This window comes from Maylandia zebra, linkage group LG1 (genome assembly GCF_041146795.1).
Source record: "Maylandia zebra isolate NMK-2024a linkage group LG1, Mzebra_GT3a, whole genome shotgun sequence".
Taxonomy (NCBI): Eukaryota; Metazoa; Chordata; class Actinopteri; order Cichliformes; family Cichlidae; genus Maylandia; species Maylandia zebra.
The window spans coordinates 27,788,530-27,810,867 of NC_135167.1; the positions used below are offsets into that span (position 1 = coordinate 27,788,530).

At 40.7% G+C, this 22,338-nt stretch overlaps 1 protein-coding gene across 2 annotated transcripts; it reads left to right on the plus strand.

Annotated features, from left to right (window-relative positions):
* The first annotated feature begins 476 nt into the window (after positions 1-476).
* Positions 477-5,490, plus strand: LOC101464372 (long-chain fatty acid transport protein 2). 2 transcript variants are annotated; one of them, XM_024802779.2, is made up of 11 exons: positions 477-581; positions 935-1,103; positions 1,406-1,615; positions 1,727-1,885; positions 2,099-2,223; positions 2,593-2,787; positions 3,600-3,690; positions 3,766-3,964; positions 4,202-4,299; positions 4,533-4,663; positions 4,754-5,490. In XM_024802779.2, the coding sequence occupies exons 2-11, from the start codon at positions 983-985 to the stop codon at positions 4,925-4,927; spliced, it is 1,503 nt and encodes a 500-aa protein (XP_024658547.2). In that variant the 5' UTR covers positions 477-581; positions 935-982; the 3' UTR covers positions 4,928-5,490. The 2 variants fall into 2 exon arrangements, with proteins under 2 accessions (XP_024658547.2, XP_024658545.2); XM_024802777.2 differs by having other exon boundaries at positions 538-1,103.
* Positions 5,491-22,338: the final 16,848 nt, after the last annotated feature.

Genomic DNA, 22,338 nt, shown 5'->3' on the forward strand with positions numbered 1-22,338 from the left:
GCAAAAATTTAATTATATGCAACATTCTCTGACTTGAATAAATTAGTTTAACATTTAAACCTATTTTCTACACATTCCAGCACATAAAATAAAATATTTTTTGTGTTTACACTCACTCTTTCAAATAGATGCAAGTAAAACACAGCAGAAAATAAATAAAGTCAAAGACTCAGCGGTCCTGTTGCTCTATTTTCACATGTAAAGCAGGACTACGGTAGGCGGAGGTTTACCCTGGTGCAGGTGTGCCGAGGTCAGTTGATATATCTATCTATCTATCTATCTATCTATCTATCTATCTATCTATCTATATATAAAATTAAGAAAAATATGTATTTAAAAATTCTATTCCTCAGTTTTTTTAAATACTTTACTACTGCTACATCGAGTTCATGTGATTCCTCCCCAGCCAAAAAAAGAAGAAGAAAAAAAGAAAGAAAAAGGAAAAACGTTAAGAAAGAGACTCACAAATCACAGCAGGCAAAGGGGGGTGTCGTCCCATTTTAACCCCTCGAACTCTCAAACTCGTTCAAAGTTCAGGAGGCGTAAACGGAAATGATCCAAGGGCTGGAGTCCGTTGAAAGGTGATGTATGAATCCAGCAGCAGGTCTGACATATTCGTCTTTTTTAAAAAACAAAAATGCTTGCATATATTTTGTGCACCGCGTTGGCAGTCTTGCCCTTACTGATTTACTTCCGGAATCCTTATTTTTTGAAAGATTTAACATACACATTTATTTCCATTTATGTCGGTATACGCATGAGTAGAATCAAGAAAAAGTTTTACAGTATTTTAGATCGTTTTCTGGACAAAGTGGCGGAGCATCCGCATAAGAAGTTCATAGTTTACGAGGAAAGCTCCTACACGTACAGCCAAGCCGACAGAGAAAGCAACAAAGTGGCCAGGGCTCTGTTAACGCATGCCCACCTCAAGCAGGGGGACACGGTAGCCCTCTTCTTGGGCAACGAGCCGTGGTTTGTATGGATGTGGCTCGCACTGTCCAAGCTGGGATGCACAGCGTCCTTCCTCAACGTCAACATAAGATCCAAATCCCTGCTGCACTGTTTCTCCTGCTGTGAAGCCAAAGTCCTGATCGCTGGCGCTGGTAAGCTGCGTAAATACTGCAGTAAGCTGTTGGGGTTTGTTTTAATGAAATTAACTTTAAACGTGCGCATATCTTTCGTTTTTTAATATCACGTGATCATATTGTCTAATTCATTTAAAAAGATCTTTTTGTATCTCTGATTATTTTTTTTTAATCTGGGAGGTTTGGACTGCACTAAAGTTGCATGGGTATATCTTATTAATTTCACCATCAAATAGATCGACTGTTTATTAAACACACATTTATGTAACCCTGTAATGACTGATCAGCACCTCTTTTCTTTTTACCTCCCTCGCTCTCAGACCTTCAAGGAGCAATAGAGGAGGTGCTGCCCACTTTGAAGCAGCAGGGTATCCTTGTGTTTATCCTCCGTGAGCACTGTCATGTGGACGGCATCGAAAGCCTCTCTGACAAAATTCAGATGGAGTCAGACGAGCCCCTGTCCCGTCAGCTCAGGGCCAGCATTAACATCAAGAGTCCTGCGGTGTACATCTACACATCAGGAACCACAGGTAACCTCGAGGGCTTATCTGGCCTTGACTTCTAATCTATGTTCATACAATTATCATGCAGAGGTTGAGTAAAAGGATGACAATAAAACTGTACTACATCTGCTCTTATAGGGCTTCCAAAAGCAGCTGTGATTAACCATGAGAGGGTATGGATGCCAGCTTTTGCCCTGACCTTTGCTGGTGTGCGCTCAGACGATATTGTCTACATATATCTCCCTCTGTACCACACTGCTGGCTTTCTTATGGGACTTTGTGGAGCTATAGAAAAAGGTAACACATAAAATATTACCAAAAAATAAAACCACAAATCAAGATTTCACCTGAATTTATTGCAGGTTAAACCAACATATACATGACCTCAAACTACACCCGCTTCCATTGTTTGTACTTTGAAGTCCTAAAGTTCGCCTTGCAGAGTTTACAACACTGAACTCTTAGCATGAAGCGGCATATTTGCTGAACTCTGTATCTTTCCATTTTTAGGCACCACTGTTGTTTTGAGAAGCAAGTTCTCTGCCTCCAACTTTTGGAATGACTGTAGAAAGTACAATGTGACTGTCATCCAGTACATAGGCGAGGTTATGCGCTACCTCTGCAACACACCGAAGGTAAACACAAGTTTAAGGTGTCTGTGAAGGTTCTCAGTCATCCAGGTCATCGTAGTCAAAGGAGCTTGCAAAGAAAAGCGTCTGGACTTCTTTAAGTTACTTGAAGACGTTTCACCTCTCATCCGAGAAGAACTGAAGAAGCTTCTCGGATGAGAGGTGAAACGTCTTCAAGTAACTTAAAGAAGTCCAGACGCTTTTCTTTGCAAGCTCCTTTGACGAGTTTAAGGTCATAATTTACTAATGACGATATTGGGATATGCATTAGAAGCTCAAACTGTTTTAATGATTTCTACCAACCTGCTTCAGTCAGGAGCATTGTTTCTTATGGTCATTGTTTATGTTCTCACCTCTCCTTTGGCCTTCTTTTAGAGAGACAATGACAAGGATCATAAGGTCCGACTGGCCGTAGGGAACGGAATAAGGGAAGACACCTGGGTTGAGTTCCTGGAGCGATTTGGGAACATTTGTATCCGTGAATGCTACGGAGCAACTGAAGGGAATGTTGGCTTTATCAACTATGGTGGGAAAATTGGAGCTATGGGCAGAGAACATTTTCTCTACAAAGTAAGATGTAGATTGGGAGATATAACCATGTGAAAAAGAAAGCACACCCTCTTTCAATTCTAAAGATAATTAGTCCACTCTTTTTTACAACGTCATTCTAGGCTGTTGAGGTTTGGGAGCATTCATTTATGCATTGATCTATTAGGGTCCAATCACATCATTTCAGTGAAGTTCAGGTCTGGATTTTGACTTGGCCATTCCAACTTTTTTTTTTCTGTAGTTGCTCTAAACATTAAGTCTGAGCTTGAGGTGATTTTACTTAAACGTCTACTCCTGGGAAGACTGAAAACTGTTTTGATCTTTTGCCACTTGTGAATAATCTTCTTACTGCAGAATGATGGATTTCCGATTTTTGGGAAGTTGCCTTGTAACCCTTCCCAGACTGATGTGCAACCAAAATTGCTTCTATAAGATCACTGCTGATGTCTTTCCTAATGGCATCCTGTTAACACAACACTTAAGTGCTCCAGACCAGCAAACTGCAGAAATGTCTGCTTCCTTTTTCCACACACTGGAAATTTTGGCTGAATCTTTGTTAAAAAGATAATGACAATGTAACATCTTGTGTGTTGTTACTCGTCTGATGTTGTATTTACTTGATTGTAAAACCTATTCCAAACCAGATTAATATATTTTATTTTGTCTTGATGCATAAAATCTTTGAAGTGAAGAGTGGGTGAAATTTCTTTTTCACATGACTTTTCTTGTTTTTGTTTTTTTCAAATGTTTGCTGGTGTATACAGCCTATATAGTATATGCAAATTATATGACTAACTCCTTTTTCTCTTCAATGTATCTGTAAACTGTTTCAGATGGCATGCAAATATGCCCTCATAAGGTTTGACACAGAAAAAGAGGAGCCAGTCAGAGACTCCAGAGGATTTTGTATTGAAGTCCCAAGAGGTGAGCCTGTTTCCTAAAGTGCCGTCTTGACTTTTAAGCTACTACTTAAACGTATGCTGTTACTTTTACTCGCAGGAGAAACTGGTCTGCTTGTGGCAAAGATTGGAAAAAGAACACCCTTCAGTGGCTATGCCAAGGACAAGCAGCAGACAGACAAGAAGAAGCTAAGAGATGTGTTCGAGAAGGGCGACATGTACTTTAACAGTGGCGACCTTCTAAAGATTGACGACGAGGGATTTCTCTTCTTTCAAGACCGCATTGGAGACACTTTCAGGTCTGTGAAACATAATAAATGAATTTGACAATCTGGGTGAAAGGTCAGGACAAGGAGTACCAGAGAGTGTTTTTGCCTTAAAGTAGACATGAAACACTTTATTCTGCAATAAAAAACTGACATAGATGTAACACTGTCTGTGAAGCTAGATTTAAAAAAATAAGTAAAGCATTAAAACCTTATTTTGAGATATATCATTTCAGAATTACAGACATTGTGGTATTATATCTGTTACAGGTGGAAAGGAGAAAATGTGGCAACCACGGAGGTGGCTGACCACCTGCTCGCAGTTGACTTTGTTGAAGAGGCTAATGTCTATGGTGTGAAGGTGCCAGGTAATAATGACACTAAAAGCAAGATTATTGTGATGTATGTCTCATAAATATTACAAACATCTTTTTCCCCCCAGAATTCTAAGAAAAAAACTCAGAATTCAGAAGTTTTTTCTTGGAATTCTGAGATTAATCGCATATTTCTGACATACTGAGGAAAAACTCTGAATGTTTGGATTAATGTCTGGATTCTGAGGGTATTTTTTCTTCTTTTTACTTTGACCTTCACTGAATAGGACATGAGGGAAGAATTGGAATGGCAGCGCTGAAACTGAAAGAAAATATGGACTTTGATGGCAAAGCTTTATATCAGCATGTCAAAAACTACTTGCCCAGCTACGCAAGACCACGCTTCGTTCGCATACAGGTAAATAAAGTTCAAAGAATTAATCACATTAAGATATATCTGCATACATCTTAGCAATAATCCCGTAACCATTTCATTTTTCTCTGGCAGGATGCATTGGTAGTGACGAGCACCTTTAAGCAGATGAAGGTGAAGCTGGCAGAGGAAGGTTTTAACCCTGCTCTCATCAAGGATCCTCTGTTTTACCTGGAAGACAATAAGGGCTACATACCCATGACTCAGGAGTTATTCAACTGCATTGCAGAAGGAAGACTCAGGCTTTAAACGAGTTCAGCGCTGATTTTTTTATTGTCAGTCTCAAAAACATTAGTGTTTACATTAATCTTTACATTGTGGATATACAAACATATAATGGCATGCATTTCATTTTTTTATATTTCAACTGTTTAGTCTGAAATACTTTCTTTTTTTTAAAATGATTTTTATATGAGTAAATCCCATATCGCCGACACTGTTATTTGGTGACTGTGTTGGTTGACTGTGTGCTGAAGTAAACTGCTTATCAATCAATAGGTGAATTATTGTGTGGATGTGAGGTACACTTTGTGCTGGTTTTGGGCTCGTCAGAGGAGTTTAGGAGCAGTGGAAGTTTCCAGTGGCGTAGGAGGGGGGGCTGTGTTTGTTACGGCAGAGGAAGACATACAGTTCACTCTTCTGCAGGTGGAGGGTAAGTGCTTTTGAGCTGCTGGAGAAACCTTCAGAGGGCAGCAGAGCTGGTGCCGACCACACTGCACCCACTGGTTACAGAAGCTGGGAATGTATGAAAGTATTGTTGCAAAATATGAGAAGTTGTAGAATAAAAAGGAACAATTTGTAGAAAAAATGTGAACGTGTACTTTGAAATTTCCACCTGTACATATTCTTCTCTACACACTGCACATGTGTTTTAAATGTAGTTACAGAAAAAAATATTCACAAATGTGTTGACTGATAGACTGATACTTTTGCAACACTGTTTGCGAGGAATGTGTTGCAAAACTTGTAACTGAAGGGTGGTCGGGGTTATAGGGGATTGGGGGCGGAGGGACCGGGAGTGGAGGTCAGCCAATGAGAAGGCAGGAGACAAAGAGGCCTCATTCTCTGCTCTGCCACGCTGGATTTACAACCACATAAGTGAGTAAATCAACATACACAGAAATCCCTCATTCCTTATTAGCAGCGGCAGCAAAAACTGGAGTAAAGACAATTTTAGCTTATTGTAACGGTGCTAAGTAGTTTAAATAAATACCAGTATAAATTACCTGATCAGTGTTCTTCCTTGACATTAGCGTTTGTGCAGTTTTTTGACAGACATTCCGACCACGTTCCAGAAGTGTCTTTAGAATGTCACCATCATCACCTTTCTCAGGTCCATTTGGGATTTAAAGGTAACTTAACTCACTCTAACAATAACAAAAACTTTGCACTGAGTCATTATGTGACGTATACGAGTAAAATCAGAACATCTGTCCTCTTTAACTCATAATAAGAATTGAAATGAAGAGAAGATATATAGATATGTATCATTCACAACTCTTCAACTTGTGTTTTATTACAATCTTCTTAATCCTTTGACATCTGGATGTGTCCTTTAGGTCAGTGGCTCTCAAACTAGTGGCATGTAAATACATGTGCGTCATCAAGGGTTGAGCTATGGACAAATATTTAAGTCGGTCCACTTCATCAAGAAATGCAAAAGCCAAATCGGCTAACATTAGAACATATGACATACATCAGTTTTTGTGAAGACATGTGTGTGCCAACTAAGACCTTTTGCACATACAACAACAATAAACCGTGGTTCACTCCTAAACTCCAACATCTTCGTAAGGCCAAGGAGGACGCCTACAGAAGTGGTGACAGGGCCCTGTACAAGCAAGCCAGGATCACACTGACCAAAGAGATCAAAGCAGCTATAAGGATCTACTCCCAGAAGCTGGACGAACGGCTCTCAGCCAACAACCCTTTGTCAGTGTGGAGGGGCCTGCAGGAAATCACCAGTTACAGACACCCCCCACCCACTGTTGAAGTAAACAAAGACCTGGCCAACGAGTTAAACACTTTCTACTGCAGGTTTAAGATGGACAGACTCCCACGCCTCACCCTCCCCTCCCCAGAGACATTGCTTCAGACATTGACCACCAACACACCTTCCACCTCTCCCCCCTTCACCCTCCCCATTCCAGACTCAACGACCACCACCACCCTCTCCAATCCAGACTCAACGACCTCCATCACACCTCTCACCCCCCTTTCCTTCTCCCTGAAACTCAGAATACACACTGAGGATGTGAGCCGACTATTTCAGAAACAGAAGCCCAGGAAAGCCCCCGGACCAGACACCTCACCCTCCTGCCTCATAACCTGTGGTGAACAGCTGGCTCCCATCTTTACTCGCATCTTCAACAGATCCCTGGAGCTGTGTGAAATTCCCTCCTGCTTCAAACGCTCCACCATCATCCCTGTTCCCAAGAAACCCACCATCACAAGACTGAATGACTACAGACCTGTCGCCTTGACGTCTGTGGTCATGAAATCCTTCGAACGACTGGTGTTAGTCCATCTGAAGGATATTACAGGCCACCAGTTGGACTCTCTGCAGTTTGCCTACTGGGCAAACAGGTTGGCAGTGAACATGGGGCTGCATTACATCCTGTAACACCTCGACCCCCCGGGAACTTATGCCAGGGTCCTGTTTGTGGACTTTAGTTTGTGGCGGACCACCAGGTGGCTCCACTCACACACAAGTTGAAGGGAAGTGTGGGGGTGGAGATTTTGGCGCTGACTATATGTGAAGTTCTGTCAGTTAATAAAGTTGTTGGAGTGAGACACTGAGACCTCTCCTGTCGTTGTTACATACCTCCACAAGTTCGGCTTTTAACACCATCGTGCCTGAACTTCTCTCTTCAAAACTCTCTCAGCTCAGTGTGTCACCAGCTACCCGAGTCTGTCCTGTGCTCCTCCATCACAGTCTGGTATGGTGCAGCCACTAAACAGGACAAGAGCAGACTGCAGCGGACTGTACGGGCAGCAGAAAGAATCATCGGCGCCCCCCTGCCCTCCATCCAGGATCTGTACCTCTCAAGAACCAGGAAACGGGGCGGAGGGAGATGGCTGACAGCGGACGAAAGTAGACGTGTATTCGTGAGCTCCCTGCGGTAGGCCCAGGAATCTATCTTTATCCTGACTTGCCCTCATACAATTCCGGACCATAGCAAGAGGCAAAGTTACTAAGGAAACTTCTGTATGGCAAGTTATAATTTGCGACACTCAAAACGAAAGAAAACGGCTAAAACTTCAGGACACCTGCACACATTGGCAACAAGAAATATGGCGGATGGGGAGGAGGAATTGCCAATTAGCAAATTACTCAATGCTATCAAGGAAACTAAAGAGGACCTCACGAAACATATTGACAAAAAAACGGCCGATATACAAGCAACCCTGACGAAAATTGAATCCTCTCTTAATGCGCTTTCCGAGCAGGTTGAGGAGATGGAGGCGCGAGTGAGCGCAAACGAAGACGACATTAAAGATGCACACAACCGTGTCGATAAAATGAAGAAATTAACAATGCAACTCAAAGACAAAATTGACGACTTGGAGAACCGCAGTAGAAGGTCCAACCTGAGGATACTGAACATCCCTGAGCAAGCAGAAGGCTGCGACGCTGTGGGATTTTTGGAGAAATTTATACCATAAATCCTGGGGAATGATAACTTCACCTCACACATTACCCTTGAAAGAGTACACCACGTCAGGAAGAAGTCTGACAGACCACGGCCCCTCATTGCTAAGTTTCTGAACTTCAGAGGCAAAGAGAAAGTCCTCCGACTGGCTAGAAGTAGGGGAGAGATGACGTATGAGAATAAGAAAATATCTTTTTTCCCGGATTACAGCGTAGACCTGCAACGCAGAAGAGACGAGTTCCGTGACGTGAAACAGAGGCTGCGAGAGAAGGAGATTGAATATGCTCTGATGTACCCAGCGCAACTTCGCATCAGGCACCAGGGATCTATCAAAATTTTCCCCACTCCTGCTGAAGCACAACGTTATCTGAAAGATCTTCCGAGTGAGTAGACTAAAGTGATCTAATTGGATTTCAACAAAGCAATTGGCTCTTGTACTCTCAGATGAGAAGCCCTCCACTGTTAACTTTGGGGGTGGGGGCGAAATGAAGGGAAAAAAGACTATAACATCAAGCATTGACATAGAAACTCTCCATCCTCCACTTTTCAGACGAATTGGAGATATGATTTATAGTAATCCAGTATTTGATAACTAATATAAATATTTGCTCGTTTCTCAGTTAAAATAATGTGTACGAATTCATAAAAGTACAGATTTTGTGTGCATTTATGATCATGATATCAACCCCCTACTGGATGAGTGTGATTACATCTTGATCAACCAGTTTATTTGTCCCTTACACAGTTATGTTCTGTATCCGACTGTAAAAATTTAGTACTTTGCTGTAAATATCTCACCAAGAGTGGCTAAAGTTTCAACCTTAACAGCTGCCTGGGCCACCACTATTGTTTAGCTGAATTACCTACCTAATGTGGTTTTGTTATAGGGGTTTTATGAGGCAGGTTTTTATTTTAACGTTTTGGGGTTATGTATGGTCTCTTACCAAAAATTTTACTCATACTTACGCAACTGTTCAGATAGCTCCCTGGTCTAGGCTGTATCTTACTATTATACCCATGGACAGAGCTTCACCACATCGAAACTCAGAAAAGCAGGAATGTGTTCAGAAATCCCCAGAGTTGAATACCATGACACGTACCTGTCCAAGACATTCATATTAAAAAAAAAACTTAAATTAAGGGTCATCTAACTTGTATATCTTGGAATATTAGAGGGATTAATTCACCTATTAAGAGGGAAAAAATGCTGACATACTTAAAGAGGCAGCGTGTAGATGTCGCTTTTATCCAGGAGAGTCACCTCACAGACGCTGAACATTTAAAATTACGAAGAGATTGGGTAGGCAATGTTTTTTACTCGTCATATACTTCCAAAGCAAGAGGAGTCACCCTGCTTATTAATAAACACCTGAACTTTCAACTAAATTCAGTTGAAAAGGACAAAAATGGCAGATTCTTACTTGTAGCTTGTGAAATAAATAGAAATAAGATAACTTTGATAAATATATATGGGCCCAACTACGACGACCCTTTATTCTTTAACAACTTAATAATGAAAGTGGCTACAATTGAGGGCCAGTATATTGTGGGTGGAGACTTTAATTTGGTCCTAAATCCCTCTTTGGATCGGTCCTCACCCAAAACAGCTTCACTATCCAAGGCAGCAACAGCACTGAACCAAGGTATGAAGGATATAGGCATAATTGATGTGAGGCGAAACCTTCATCCAGGCCAGAGGGACTTCTCCTTTTTTTCACCAGTACATAATACACACTCTAGAATTGATATGTTTCTTGTACCACAAAATATGACGGCAACAGTGATAGATTGCTCCTACTTAGCAACTACTTTTTCAGACCATAATCCCATTAAACTTTCCTGGGCTACCAATATGTCGCAAAGTGCAACCCACAGGTGGAGGTTTAAAAATTATATGCTAGGAGACTCTGATTTTATTTCATATATGAACACTAATATTGAAATTTTCCTAGATGCCAATTCAAACTCCTCTTCACATGCCAATATTTGGGAAGCTCTCAAAGCCTATATGAGAGGTATGGTTATGTCATACGGTGCCAATAAGGTTAAAAAGGTTAGAGAGAAGATAACTAAATTGGAGATTGACATTAAAAACTTGGAGCAGGAATATATTGCTACCAAAAAGGAAGAATACCTCAATATATTAACAAAAACAAGGTTGCAATATGATAATTTATGCACCAGCAGAGCAGAAGCAGCCATGGCCAGAACTAGATATCACTACTACGAATTTGGAAACAAAACAAGTAAACTACTGGCCTGGCAAATTAAGAAAGAAACATCTGATAAATTTATACGGACAATATTAACGGAAGATGATAAACTTCTTGATGAATCAGCACTCATAAATGCCGAGTTTAAACGGTTCTATGAAGATCTGTATAAGGAGCAAGGGATCGACAGTACTGCTGCAAAAAGATTTATAGATGGAATAACCCTTCCTAAATTACATAATGAGGACAAAGAACTGCTTGATGCAGATATATCTGAGATGGAGGTTCTTCGAGCCCTCAAGTGTTTACAAAATAATAAGACCCCTGGACCAGATGGATTCCCAGTTGATTATTAGGCTTTTTCTAATAAATTATTGACACCACTTACAAATATGATTAAAGAAGCTTTAGAAAAAAATAAATTACCAGAATCATTGGAAATTGCAACAATCACATTACTGCCAAAACCGGGCAAGGACAAACAGAGATGTGACTCTTACAGACCCCTCAGCCTCTTAAATGCAGATTTTAAAATATTATCTAAAATAATTGCACTCAGATTGGAGGAAATTATGCCTAAGATAATAAATACCGACCAAACAGGCTTCATTAAAAACAGACATGGAGCAGATAATGTGCGACGTTTGCTCCATATACTGAACACTGCTCAAAAAAACCAAGACCCACTGCTAATAATCTCCATGGACGCTAATAAAGCATTTGACAGGATTGAGCCAAACTTTCTATTTCAGGCAATGGAAGCCATGGGCTTCGGAGAAAAGTTCACCCGCTATGTTAGGACACTTTTTAATGCCCCCAGAGCCAATATCATAACAAATAATGTGCTCTCAGGCACTTTCTCTTAAACTAGAGGTTGCAGACAAGGTTGTCCAAGCTCCCCCTTGCTCTTCGCGATTGCGATCGAACCACTAGCAGTTGCCATCCGTACTAATATCTGGAATCAAATTTGGCACAAGTGAACATAAACTTTCTCTATACGCAGATGACCTCCTACTGTATATAACGGACCCTCTTAAATCAATTCCCTCTTTAATGAAGTGTCTTAAAGAATACAGTGCAGCCTCAGGATACAAGTTAAACTATACCAAAAGTGAGATTATGTTATTAAATATACAAGATAGCCGTATTAGAGCTCTTACTGACCCATTACAGTGGTGTAATAATGGATTTACGTATTTGGGTATACAAATTGGTAAATCCGAGGATCAAATATTCAAACTAAATTATATCAAACTGTTGGAGCAAACCAAACTTAATATTCAGAGATGGATGGATTTTCCATTATCTCTTATAGGGAGAATTAATGTTATTAAAATGAACACTTTGCCTAAGTTTATCTACTTATTTCAATGTCTCCCTACAAATGTTCCTAAAAGTTTCTTCAAAGAGCTTAATAAACTCATAACTTCTTTCATATGGCAAAAGAAAAATCCAAGAGTCAAACTCTCCTCACTACAGGCCCCATATTCAAGGGGAGGACTTAATTTACCAAACTTTAGGAACTATTATCTTGCCTCCCAGTACCGATCAATTTGGATCTGGCTACATGCAGAGAGGAGTGAGGTTCGATGGGTTCCAATAGAACAACATGAGGTGAACCCCATACCATTAAAAGATGTTCCATTTTTAGGTACAAAAAAATGTCTATCCAAGCTCACAAACAATTTGATAATATTAAACACCTTCTGTGCCTGGCAGGAATCCCACTCACTTCTGAAAATAAATATCTCATTTCTTAGAAGGACACCCTTATGGGGCAACCCTGATCTCTCTCATCATATTGCTGACCCAATATTGCGGGGATGGAAGGACAGAAATATTCGAACTGTTGCCGACTTATACAATAATGATACATTTATTGACTTTCAACAACTAAAGGAAAAATTCAAACTCCCAGGACAAAGTTTCTTCAAATTCCTACAAATAAGAGATTGGGTCAAAGAGAAATCCAAAGGATTATTCCCCGAGATACCTAAAGAAACTCCTCTTGAAACGCATCTTTGCACCAAACCATGGAAGTCAATAAAAGGAATAGCATCTTCTATATATACTATTATCAATGAAAAGTTACCTGACCATAATAAAGCGTCTATAAAAAGAAAATGGGAGACAGACCTGGGCTATGTCTATGAAGAGGTAGAATGGCACCATTTATTGGAACAGGCACAGACCATGTTAATTTCTACAAATCACAGGCAAATGCAATTTAATATATTTCATAGGATATATTACACCCCTTATAGGTTACATAAAATTGATACTAATTATTCCCCCAAATGTTTGAGATGTAAGGTGACAGATGGTGATCTCCTGCACATGCTGTGGAATTGCCCAGTGATAGAAGAGTTCTGGAGACGGGCCATTGAAATAATCTCAAGAGTAATGGGGATCCAAATTGAACTGGACCCAAAACTATGGATTCTAGGTGACACAGGTTCTATAAATGTGAATTATCATAAGAAATATTTTATTTTACTTGCGAGTACTGCAGTGAAAAAATGTATTTTGCTACATTGGAAATCTGAAAACGCTCCAACACTGAGACACTGGATTAATGAGCTAGCGTCCTACTGCACACCTGAGAAGATATTGCATAGTGTAAAAGGGAAATATGGAACCTTCGAAAAAATTTGGGGCCCCTTCCTGTCAGTACTACCGTCTTTGGACCTAACAGATCATAGAGATGACGCAAATCCCCCTGGGTCTGCCTTGAGTTGATCCCCGGTTAGGCCCTCCTGACTCGATTTCCTGAATGCTGCAGTTTTATCTTGTGGGATGTTGATTCCTGTGCATGAGAGTTTCTATAGATAGGTGTAAATATGGGCTGTCTGGATACACGAATGTGATGAGGTTGAGAGCCATACAGGGGTAAAAGGGTGGGGGGATGGTGGGAGGGGTTCACATGATGTGTTTTCTGTTTTGCTCACTTTTTTTTTTTAATTCTTTGTTTTTTGTTTGTTTGTGTTTGTTTTAAATTTCTGTAATTATCAATATTATTATTATTATTATTATTATGCCTGTATTTTCTGTGTTTGGTTTTCAGATGTTTGAGGTTATCCTTGAAAGGCATAGATACAAGAGTGTGCACCTGGGAGTGCTTCTGTGGTCACAATGGCCTGCCATGCTGTGGTTATTTGATGATACTTGCTCTGTCCCATAGTTGTGAGTTTTCTGTTTGTTTGTTTGTTTGTTTGTTTGTTTGTTTGTTTGTTTGTTTTTGGGGGGTTTTTTTGGTTTTTTTTTTGTTTGTTTTTTGCTTTGTGTGTCTGTTTGTTTTTGTTCGTTTTCCAATTTAAAAATGAAAATAAAGCTTAGAGAAGAACCAGGAAACGGGCAGGGAAAATAATCACAGACCCCTCACACCCTGGACACAGACTTTTTGATCTGCTGCCCTCTGGCAGACGGTACAGAAGCCTGCAGACCAGGACCACCCGACACAGGAACAGTTTCTTTCCCCTCGCCATCTCCCTTCTAAACAGTTGTAGTATTCATTCCACCTCATTTCATTTCTGTATTTTATGTATATAAGTTTAGATTTACACAGCTTTGTGTATGTATGTGTGTGGCGGAGGTGTGGTCCCGGGCGCGGCTGCAGGGGAGGAGTGGTGCAGTGAGCTCAACGGGGCGGTGCTGGAGATGCTGGTGAGAACAGCTGATGGCGATTTGGACTGATGGTGGTTTCCTTCCCTTTTTATAGTGAGATGGAGAGGAGCGGAGGGAGAGGGAAATCAGCTGGGACCGACAGCTGTCAGACTGTGTTCAGTCATAAACCAGGGAAAACTATAAATAAATGTGATAAAGACCTGTGTGTGTGTGTACCTGTGTGTAGTGCATTTCACAATGTGTATGCATGTATAATGTATATATAGACACGTGTGTGTGTGTGTGTGTGTGTGTGTGTGTGTGTGTGTGTGTGTGTGTGTGTGTGTGTGTGTGTGTGTGTGATTTAAATTGCTGTGCTTGAGAGTCATCATCTACCGGAACCAAATTCCTTGTATGTGTCTGCACATATACTTGGCCAATAAACACAATTTTGATTCTGATTCTGGTATGACAGTTACCTGGAGTTTGTGTTTATTGAGAATGATGAAGGAGGAGTGAGGGGACTTCTGGTGTCATGGTGGCGAGAGTAGCAGCATAAACAGGAGCTCCTGCATCGATAGCTAAAATAATCCGTAATTCAAGAATATAATCCATTAAAAGCGATTTTCCTCTCAAGAATAATGAGCGGAGATAAAAATAAGAAGGGACGAGCCCCAGGCCGAAGCTTAGAAACGCGACTTGAGAGTAAGACAAATGAGGTTACCGCCGCCACAAGCAGGATCGAGGAGGTGGGGAAACGTCTGGAAAAAATGGAAAGAAACATGGTAGGGAAGGAGAAATGGGACATTGGAGTGAGGGATGCCATTGTTCAGCTGCTGGATAACCAGAGGCAGCTCCAAGAGAAGGTTACGGATTTGGAGGGGCGCTCACGCCGTAATAACATATGGCATCCCTGAGAACATAGAAGGCACCTCCATGCTAAGGTATGTGGAAAGCATGATGATAAAGGAGTTGGGGGACGGCGTGGACTTGGGCAGCGAGAAGAACCTAGGGATAGAGAGAGCTCACCCCGGCAGTGGCGTGTCCAGCGGGGTGGCCTGGGGGTGCACAGGCCACCCCCCCAACCAGACTGGCCACCCCAGGTGCCACCCCGAAGCTAAAACAATAAAATTTAATGAAATATCAAATGTATGATTATGGTTTCACAGTGAAGCTCAGATATCCGAGGGTAAGTGAATGCAGCACCGGATTCTGCACTATGAGCATCATGTTAGCAAAGGTAGGAGAGCCAAGCACGAAAGACAGCACCGCAGAAAACATTTTTTCGGCGAAAGATTAACAAGTTAACATAGCTGGACTAGCCATCGGACATTTGCACGGTGGGCTGATGACTTATTATTTATTTATTTTTTTTGTAACGGCATGAACAATGAGAGGTGGTGGATTGGCCAGATGCTGGCCGATGTGTAAAAATAACTCAGTTGTTTGGTGGTGGCTATGATGGAGCTTCCACAGAAGCAACAGGTGGATGAGGGAAGGTGAGGCAGGAGGAGAGACACGAGGCAGCCGCCGGTCCAAGTGTCAGGTGAACTGAACTTCAGGTAAGAAGTTATGACCTGCAGTCTATCTGGGTCTGATATAAACCAAGTTTAGGTGCAGTTTATTTTCGTTGTGCTGACTTTTTACAGTCAGTTACAATACCTCATACTGCCTGAGCTAGCATGAGGAGTTTCTATACAGCTGTTCGGTTGCTATGATGTTACTGATAGTGAACTTTATTTTATTCATAAGGTTAGTTAGTAGAGTTGCCAACAGCTCCTTAAAAAATGGAATGGTCCCTCATTCAGAGAAAATATTACGCGTTTCGTATTGAGCTGAGAAGAGACGCAGTTTGTCCCGGACTTCAGCTAGGATGGAAAAAGACACAAAGCTGGAGTTATTCTGTCTTTACAGCTGCCTCTTCTATTGCTACTTCAATCATGAAACTGATCAATGATCAGCTGATCGTCTCTCTTGTTTGTTTATCGCCCACTTTGCGCCAGAAACAGGAAACCAGCGGATGTCGCGCTAAACAACAGCAGCACGTTTAAGCTTGATCAGCTGTTGTTAGAATTTATTTAATATTAATTTCTACTATCAGCTGATGTTTGCTGGAGCCACAGCTGTAAAAGCTGCTGGTCATGATGTCGGTTTGGATATGTGGTGAGAGGGAAACATGAGGATGAAACCAGGAGATGTCCTTACTGAATCATCAGAGCTGAACAGGTGATGGAGAAATAGGTTTACCCTTTAGGCGACATGAATGAGTTGAAGGGAAGTTATGAACTGTTTCTGAGAGACAAATAACACCAGGATCCTTTTCTAAGTAGCTGACAGCTGGTAACTGTGCAGGGGCGGATCTAGCAAAGTGTTGCCAACACAAATTCCCACCCGAATTTGTGTTGCCACCGACCGTATACGGTCGGGTGGGAATTTGTGTTTCATGTGTTGAAGAGATTTGGGCTATGTGACAGGTTTATTCAATGTATAAGAATGATTTATATGTCTCCAACAGCAAGGATCAAAGTTAATGGAAGCCTCTCAAATCGGATAACACTACAACGTGGCTGTAGGCAAGGCTGCCCGTTGAGCCCGCTGCTCTTTAACCTTTTCATTGAACCGTTGGCTCAATGCATCAGGGAAGAGACTCGATTGGAGGGGGTTACAACGGGGAATGTGGAAAATAAAATTTTCTTGTATGCAGACGACGTGCTGGTAGCGCTAGGAAACCCGGAAGAGGGAATTTCTCTGCTTATGGAAATACTGGAAGAATATGGCAGACTGTCTGGTTATAGACTAAACATTCAAAAAACTCAAAGCTTGACATTCTTCTTTAACCCCTCAAGACAATTGGTAGCAAGATATAGATTCGGATGGCATCAATCTCAAATGGAGTATTTGGGGATCCTGCTGACAAAAGACCTTGCATTGTTATATGAAGTTAATTATAACCGGGTGAACAAGAAGATATATGAAGATCTGGAGAGGTGGGGGTCTGCTCCTCCTCGATCTGGGCAGCAGATTTAGAGCAATAAAGATAACAATTTAGGGAGTGGGATATGCATTGCTCAAGATTTGTATGGGGAAATAAAAGGTCGAGAGTGAAATATGCAACAATGCAGCTGCCTGGTGAGCGCGGGGGGGGGGGGGGGGGGGGGCATGGCTCTACTGTGCTTTGAGGATTACTATCTGGCTGCCCAGATCAGACCTCTAGTGTGCTGGTGTAACTCTAAGTTTGAGGCAAAATGGAAGGACATTGAGCTTTCTTTGATGGATTTCCCAATACAGTCTGTTCTGGGGTCTCTTGAGAGTTTACCACAGGCATATCAGATGCAAAATTTATGTGTAAGTTTTTCCCTGAAAAAATGGGCAGATGTGATTAAAATTTTTGGTCTTAATAGGGAAATAGGGTTGCTGGGATGGCCAGCGTATCTCCCACGCTTCCTTCCAGCATTGTTAGACCATAAATTCAGGGAGTGGTCCAGGCATGGAATCACTGCGATCTGTCAGATAGTGAAGCATGGGGAGCTGATAAATTTTGAGGACGTGTCAGATTTACGAGATCGGCAGGGAAGATTTTTATCGTTACCTACAGGTTCGGAGCTTCTTCCAGAAGGAAATTAGAATGCTTGACGCAGATGCTAGTGGTGTGATCCAAATATTTATGGATGCTTATGGTGAGAACATTATAAGAGGTACTATAGGCAAAATGTACAGAAGTTTTACAGTTATGAAAAAGACCTCAACAAGATATGTCAGTCATCGATGGGAAAAAGAAGCAGGTATAACTATCTCAGAGGAAGATTGGTTGCGGATGTGGAAGAATGTGTTATCTACCACAAATTCTTTAACATGGCGAGATTTTGGATGGAAGAATTTAATTAGATTCTTCATCACACCAAAGTGGAAATCCAAAATAAGTGGTTCAGGCGCTTCATGCTGGAGGGAGTGCGGGGAGGTCGCTGCAGGTTGCTTCCATGTCTTCTGGTCATGCCCTAAACTGAAGACCTTTTGGGAGGAGACTAAACAAATGGTGATGGATGTGCTAGAAGTAACACTGGACTTCTCCTTTAGTACCATGTACCTTGGGAATATCCCTGAGGATATAAATAACAGAGACTCATACTTACTGAAAATAATTATGGTTGCATGCAAAAAGGCAATTACTAAGTGTTGGTTACAGACAAACTGATACCTCTGTAATGCAGAGAGACAGCTGCGAATTTGTTTGAATGGAACATGCACCTGTGTAATATGTAATTTGTGTAAGTAAAACAAGGCGTTGTGTATTTTGGAATATGTGAACATATGTGAATGTGTTGGTTTCCCTTGCCCTCTTTAGTTCTGTATGTAAAATAAGATGAAAATCAATAAAGAGAAAGTGTTAAAAAAAAAAGAGAGAGAATGATAAAGGAAAACCAAAATGTGCTGTGTGCCCTTAAGTGCTAGCAAATGAAGTAATGAAGCCAGCAAAGCTAAAGTTGCATCTCATTACAAAGCACCCAGAGTTTTATCAGCATGAAGTTTACAAGGGGCTCCTCGGAAAAATTTTACCCAGTGTAAGATTCCCTGGTCCCCCCCAAAAACGAGAACCCCTCCTTTAAGTTATTGACTCATCTCTCAAAGCACAAAGGCAAAACTGTAATGTCTTCAGCAAAAGTTAAGAGAATATCTTTAAATAGTCATTCAAATAACAATGTAGAAGCTGGCAAAAAAACAACAACATTGTGTATAAATATAGAGCTGTATATGAAATGTGTCTGTGAGTACTTCAAAGTAGTCCAAATACTCAGTGGTCCAAAAGTACACTTAGCAGATGCTGCTTGCTCTTCTCAATGGCACCAGCAGGACCCGGAAGGAAAAGTTTCCTCACTAACAGAAGGATGAATAACAATGACTTAAAGGCTACCACCTGCAAAAAATGTAATTGCAAGAGCAATACACACAATGATATCACATCTAGACATAAATACAAATAAGATGGCTTGAGGAAGGTTGCAGATGAGAGCGGCAATGGATCCAAAGCAGAAGCGTCGGATTATGCCTTCAGGATCAAGGGTGCAGACATCGAAGTCCAGCAGCAGCAGTCAGCATACAGCATTAAGGCAAAAGGTCTGCTGGTGGGCACCTGGGATACCTCACACATCATTAACGACATAGCCAAGTTCAAGAGCTCAAACCAGAGACGCACAGGAGCTGGAAGATGGTACCCTGTACAGAGGCATCGCCCAACAGAGAGGGGGACGCAGAGATGTTACTGATTGACGATACAGGCCAGTGATGCAAAGCAATGCTGAAAGATGCGCTGTTTATTCCATCATACCCCCAAGACATTTTCTTAGTAAAGTCAGCCACTATATTAGCAACAGTCAACTTTAAACAAGGGCAGGACATGTTGACCCACAAGGACGAAACATTCAAACATTCAGTTGTATGGCAAATTATACATATATTTGCAAACTGAAGTTGAGAGTAATGATAAATGTAATGCTTGTCATGACGAACAGGGATGGCATGAGATATTAGGTCATTGCAACTATGAAGATATACTAAGATTTCAGAGTGTTAACGGTATGCAAATTACATGAAAAACTGACAGACCTGATCAGGAATGTGAAGTGTGTATCCAGGGAAATCACAAACCCGGAACAGAAATCCCAATACAAGAGCAAAAGCTCCTTCACAAATGGTACACACAGATTTAGCAGGTCTGATGGCCACTAAATCTATTGATGGGTACAAATATGTGCAGTCATTCACTGATGATTATTCAAACTCAGTGTTTGTATATTTCCTGAAGACAAAAAACTGATACACTGCAAGAAACAGAGAAATTTCTAGCAGATGTTGCCCCATATGGCAATGTAAAATGCATCAGATCGGACAATGGTACAGAGTTCACCTGCAGAGATTTCCAAACCCTGCTAAGGAAAAATGGCATTAAGCATGAGACATCAGCGCTGTACTTACCCCATCAAAATGGTACAGCCGCGAGGGGGTAGTGTACTCTTTTTGAAATGGGCAAGTGCATGTTAATTGAGAGTCACTACCAAAATGCCTGTGGAACTATTCCTATCCAAACAGCAGCTGTAACACAGAACAGATGCTGTAATAAGCGAACAGTTATGGATTTATCAAAAAGGGAGAGAAGAAAACTTAGTCATCTAAATGACTTTGTAACTGACAACAGTGGTAGCAACCATACACTACCATAGACTACTGATAACAGGGCAGTGTGTGCTGTCCCACACACATTTAGAATCATCTAACTCAAAGAACTGGATTAAAACTATGGATGAAGAAATCCAATCATTAAGGGAAACGACACTTTCACCCAAACCACTTCACCAAAGAGGAAGAAAACAGTGCGGGGAAAGTTGGTTTATTCCGTTAAGAGTGACATTGAAGGAAATGACTAATACAAAGCGAGATTCATAGCAAAGGGCTACAGCCAGAAGATGGGGATAGATTATGGAGAGACATTCTCACCAGCAGCTAACTTAACAAGCATAAGAGTTCTGTTACAGAAAGCAGCGCAGGACTGTTACTCCATCAAATGGATGTGAAGACAGCATGTTTACACGCTTCCATCGATTATGAAATCTACATTGATCAGCCAGAAGGTTATGAAGAGGGGTGAGGTAAAAATCCTTGTATGAGTTAATCTGGTTGTAACCGGCCCTCGAGGCCATGAGTTCGACACCCCTAAAACGCAGCCGTGAAGAGAGGATGTAATGTGTGTTAGTGTGTAATAAAATTTCCAAAGAACTTCCGGATATTTTGCCTCTGTTGTCATTTTCCTTCGAGTTGATCGCTGTTGATGCTGCGTTGCTCAACAGCAACGATATCCTAATACTTTAAGGTAATTGTTGTGCATATTGCATAGAACTGAATGTAACTGTATATTATACATTAGATGTCAGATAACTAAATAATTCTGGTTAAATCATTCCGTCAGTGAGACACTTTGATAAGTTTTCACATATCGAGCACCAAAACCTCTGAACTGGTGGACAGAACCAAAGATCATGGATGTAATTGTCAGGTGCATTGCCTTGACAGTGTGAGCAGTTGTTAGAAGACGTAAAACCCATCCTGAACATCCATTGACATTTACTGTGCAATCAATGTAGTGTTTTGTATACAAAACACTACATTGATTGCATTTAAAATTAATGCATGCATTAAAATTAATGCATAAATTAATGCAATATATTGCATTAATTTTAGATTGGGATTTCTAATCAATTTAAAGGTTTGCAAGCATATTTGAGACCAGATGACTGATAGATCCGCTTCCCATTTTGCAATAGGGAGGGATATTGGCTCATCTATTTTAGAGAGTGTCTTATGTATTTTAGACAGTAATTTGGGGGGTTTGAGATTAAGGAATTGTATCACACTTGGTGGTGTTTGTAATTCGACTTGATTAGGTTTCAATTTCTTTTTTACTATAGATTTTATTTTTTGATATTCTGGAAATCTATTCTTTTAGATCCCATACTTTATATCTAATCTGTCAAACGGAATTAGTTAAAGAATATGGTAACACCTTTAAGATATTTCTGAAAATGATGATATACATTTTTTAAGTGGATCTTCTTTAGTAATTAAAATTCAGAAAGAAGACCGAATTATAAGTCTCATGTTTGTTTTTAGTATCTGTCTCAGTATGAAAAAGATAAACCCTCTATAAATTAATAATTTGTTTTTCTCTTCAACAGGTCCAGTGATGGTTTAATATATATATAAAAAAATAGACCAAGAAAGGAACCTGTTTTCTGCAAACAAAGTTTTTCTATGACATGTGGCAAATATTTCTTTAAAGTGTGAATAGAAAGTGTAAATAAAATAAAAATAAATGTCTACGAGTGTGTGCCGTGTGTAGTGTAGTAACAAAATCCAGTCTTGGTTTGAAGTAACTATGGGTCATATGAGACATAAGCTATCAATACCTCAGAATGGCCCCTGAATGCCCTAATGTGAACTTGTTGTTAGGAGTAACCAGGTGAATAACATTAAAGAAAAAAAAATCAGGCGATATATAGGCCTATGTTTAAAAAATATAATTCCTCGGTTTTTAAATGATTACTACTTCATCAAATTCCCATGACTCCTCACCAGTAAAGAAAAGAGGAAAAGGGGAGAGAAAGTTAAGGAGGAGTAAACGGAAATGATCCAACAGGTGCTG

Coding starts and splice junctions, on each gene's coding strand:
- LOC101464372 (XM_024802777.2), top strand. CDS start 638: ATGCTTGCATATATTTTGTGCACCGCGTTGGCAGTCTTGCCCTTACTG. Junction 2,224..2,592: donor ACCTCTGCAACACACCGAAG/GTAAACACAAGT, acceptor GCCTTCTTTTAG/AGAGACAATGACAAGGATCA. Junction 2,788..3,599: donor GAGAACATTTTCTCTACAAA/GTAAGATGTAGA, acceptor AAACTGTTTCAG/ATGGCATGCAAATATGCCCT.